Raw genomic sequence first — 2322 nt, forward strand, 5'->3', positions numbered from 1 at the left:
TAGCTCGTCTGTGTTGGGACATTATTTTGAACAGTGGCTGCTTTGTTTCCCCGATGTATAACTGGTCGCAGTCCTCCTGGCACAAGTGCTGAAGGCTGAAGGCTCTGCAGGTCGGATTCCAATCCTAGTTATGACTGTAGCGGTCGGGTCTCTTGACAATATGTAGGTATGGGTGTGTTTATGTATATATTTATAAATTTATATATGTACTGTATATGGGTATGGTTTTCAGCAAGGCTACAGTCATTATAATTATATAGATATGCATTTTTGTTGCTGTGGTTTTGTTATCTTTGCTTTTGTAGGTGTGGAGCCAAGAAATCGGGTGTGCTGTCTTGTGTTTTCTCAACATATATTTCACATATCTTCTAATCTCTCTTTCACTCTTTCTCATTACATTTCACTTTTTTCTTTATCTTTCTTTTTCTCCTATTAAAAAAAGATTTTGATCTGTTAAAAAAGAGCTTTGTATTTTTATTCCAGTGCTGCCTCATCCACTTATGAAATAAGTGTTCTTGTTCTGACTTTAATCATTCTATCTACTGATAAGCAGCATGCCATGAAAACTTAGTTCATTAAAGTATGTCATGAATTACTGGCTTAAACCTAAAATTATTATTTCCATCACACTTKCCCATCAGTCCTTGCTCACTCATATTAATCCACCTGCGATGTGGCCTTGGTCTGTCGATCTCCAAGTGGATCCTGTTKGTGACGCCAAATGTCATGGAAATATTTATTTAACAGACAGAAATACGTGGTCCAAGAGTGAAAGCACTTCGTGGAATGATCAGCTGAGTTTTATTGCAACAGGAACACAGAGAACAACATCAGACTGTTGCCCTGCTCTCTGCTCCTGCTTCGCAGAGACATTTGAGGCCTAATTACAAACACCATTATGTCATCTTAATAAAGCAAGAATTCCTCCTAAAGAAATGCTGGGTCAAGTGAAAACACAAAGATAAATACAAGTGATATCTAAGAATGATTGTTGTTAGCAAATCTTGTTCTGGCTTTAATCATTCTATCTGCTGATAAACAGCATGTCATGAAAACATAGGTCATTAAAGTATGTCATGAATTACTGGCTTAAACCTATAAGTATTATTTCCATTACATCTTCATACCTTTCAGAATTTTGACTGATATTTTGCAACATACATTTGCTAAAAACAAACAAAAATATTTTAGTAAATATTATTTACCTTTTATTGTTTTGTGATATGATCCAGCTGCTGTTGGTTTAGGATTAAAAAGTAACATATATATCACAAACAGATATTTTACCAGTTTGTCTCTTTAAAGTTTAAAGTTGTACAGGTTTGAAGTTGTATATATTAATTCATCAGTACATGATGCTTTTTTTRCCAAACAGGAATCAAATCTACAATAATCATGAACCTGTTCTTGATAAAACAGTTTCACAGTCACCAGTGAAGGTAGGTTCATGGTGAAACACTTGAAACATTTACTGGCTTTTCATTTGACTGTGTTTGTAGATGTAACCATTCTTTTATTCTCTCTCTTTAAAGATGAGAAAAAATCCATTCAACACTGATCTCACATCTGAAGAAAAGAAAAATCAAGTTGCAGGTAAGATTTTTCCAAAAATCTTATTGATAATAAATGGAACGAATAGGATATCTTGTCATCTGCTCCTTGGTTGTGTAAATATTTATTTCAATTATAATTACAATGGCCGACAGGTGCAAATGCTGCCAAAAAAAGCATAAAGAAAAGTGCTGCATACAAGAAAAACATGCAAAATAAAAATGATGCATTCATAAAATTGACTGCAAGTAAGAAAATTTAGCAAACTTCAAAATGCAAACACAAAAAACAAATTCAAGAAGAAAATGCTACAAAGAAAATGCACTTAAAAAACTGACTGCATGTTAGAAAAATGATTGAAAGTTCAAAAATGCATAACAGAAGTGCTCCAGAACAGTAGGGGGACATAACCACCACCTCAAAGGGGACCAGACAAACGTAAACTCTGACTCTTTTAAGAAACATCTTAAGACATTTTTATTCAGACAGGCTTTTAGTGAAGTGCTTTTTATTGTGTTTTAATTGTTGTTTTTATATCTGTGATCTGTTTTATTGTTTTTAATCATTTTTGCTTTCTGTGAAGCACTTTGTGATGTTTGTGTCTGTGAAAGGTGCTATGGAAATAAAGTTGACTTACTTACTTAAACACAACGATCTGTTGAAAGAAAAAACATTTGGAGGCTTTGACTTATCTTTTTATTACATACATATATACAGAGGGTAAAATAAGTATTGAACACGTCACCATTTTTCTCAGTAAATATATTACTA

General features: G+C 33.4%; 1 protein-coding gene across 4 annotated transcripts in view; it reads left to right on the plus strand.

Annotated features, from left to right (window-relative positions):
- Positions 1-2322, plus strand: part of sytl2a (synaptotagmin-like 2a) — a 48600-nt gene that overhangs the window by 23722 nt on the left and 22556 nt on the right. For all 4 annotated transcript variants that reach the window (XM_014020349.1, XM_014020347.1, XM_014020350.1 and 1 more), the window contains exons 5-6: positions 1376-1439; positions 1533-1593. In XM_014020349.1, coding sequence (XP_013875803.1) covers positions 1376-1439; positions 1533-1593 — 125 coding nt within the window. The remainder of the gene's footprint in view (positions 1-1375; positions 1440-1532; positions 1594-2322) is intronic.

Source organism: Austrofundulus limnaeus, unplaced genomic scaffold (genome assembly GCF_001266775.1).
Source record: "Austrofundulus limnaeus strain Quisiro unplaced genomic scaffold, Austrofundulus_limnaeus-1.0 Scaffold249, whole genome shotgun sequence".
Taxonomy (NCBI): Eukaryota; Metazoa; Chordata; class Actinopteri; order Cyprinodontiformes; family Rivulidae; genus Austrofundulus; species Austrofundulus limnaeus.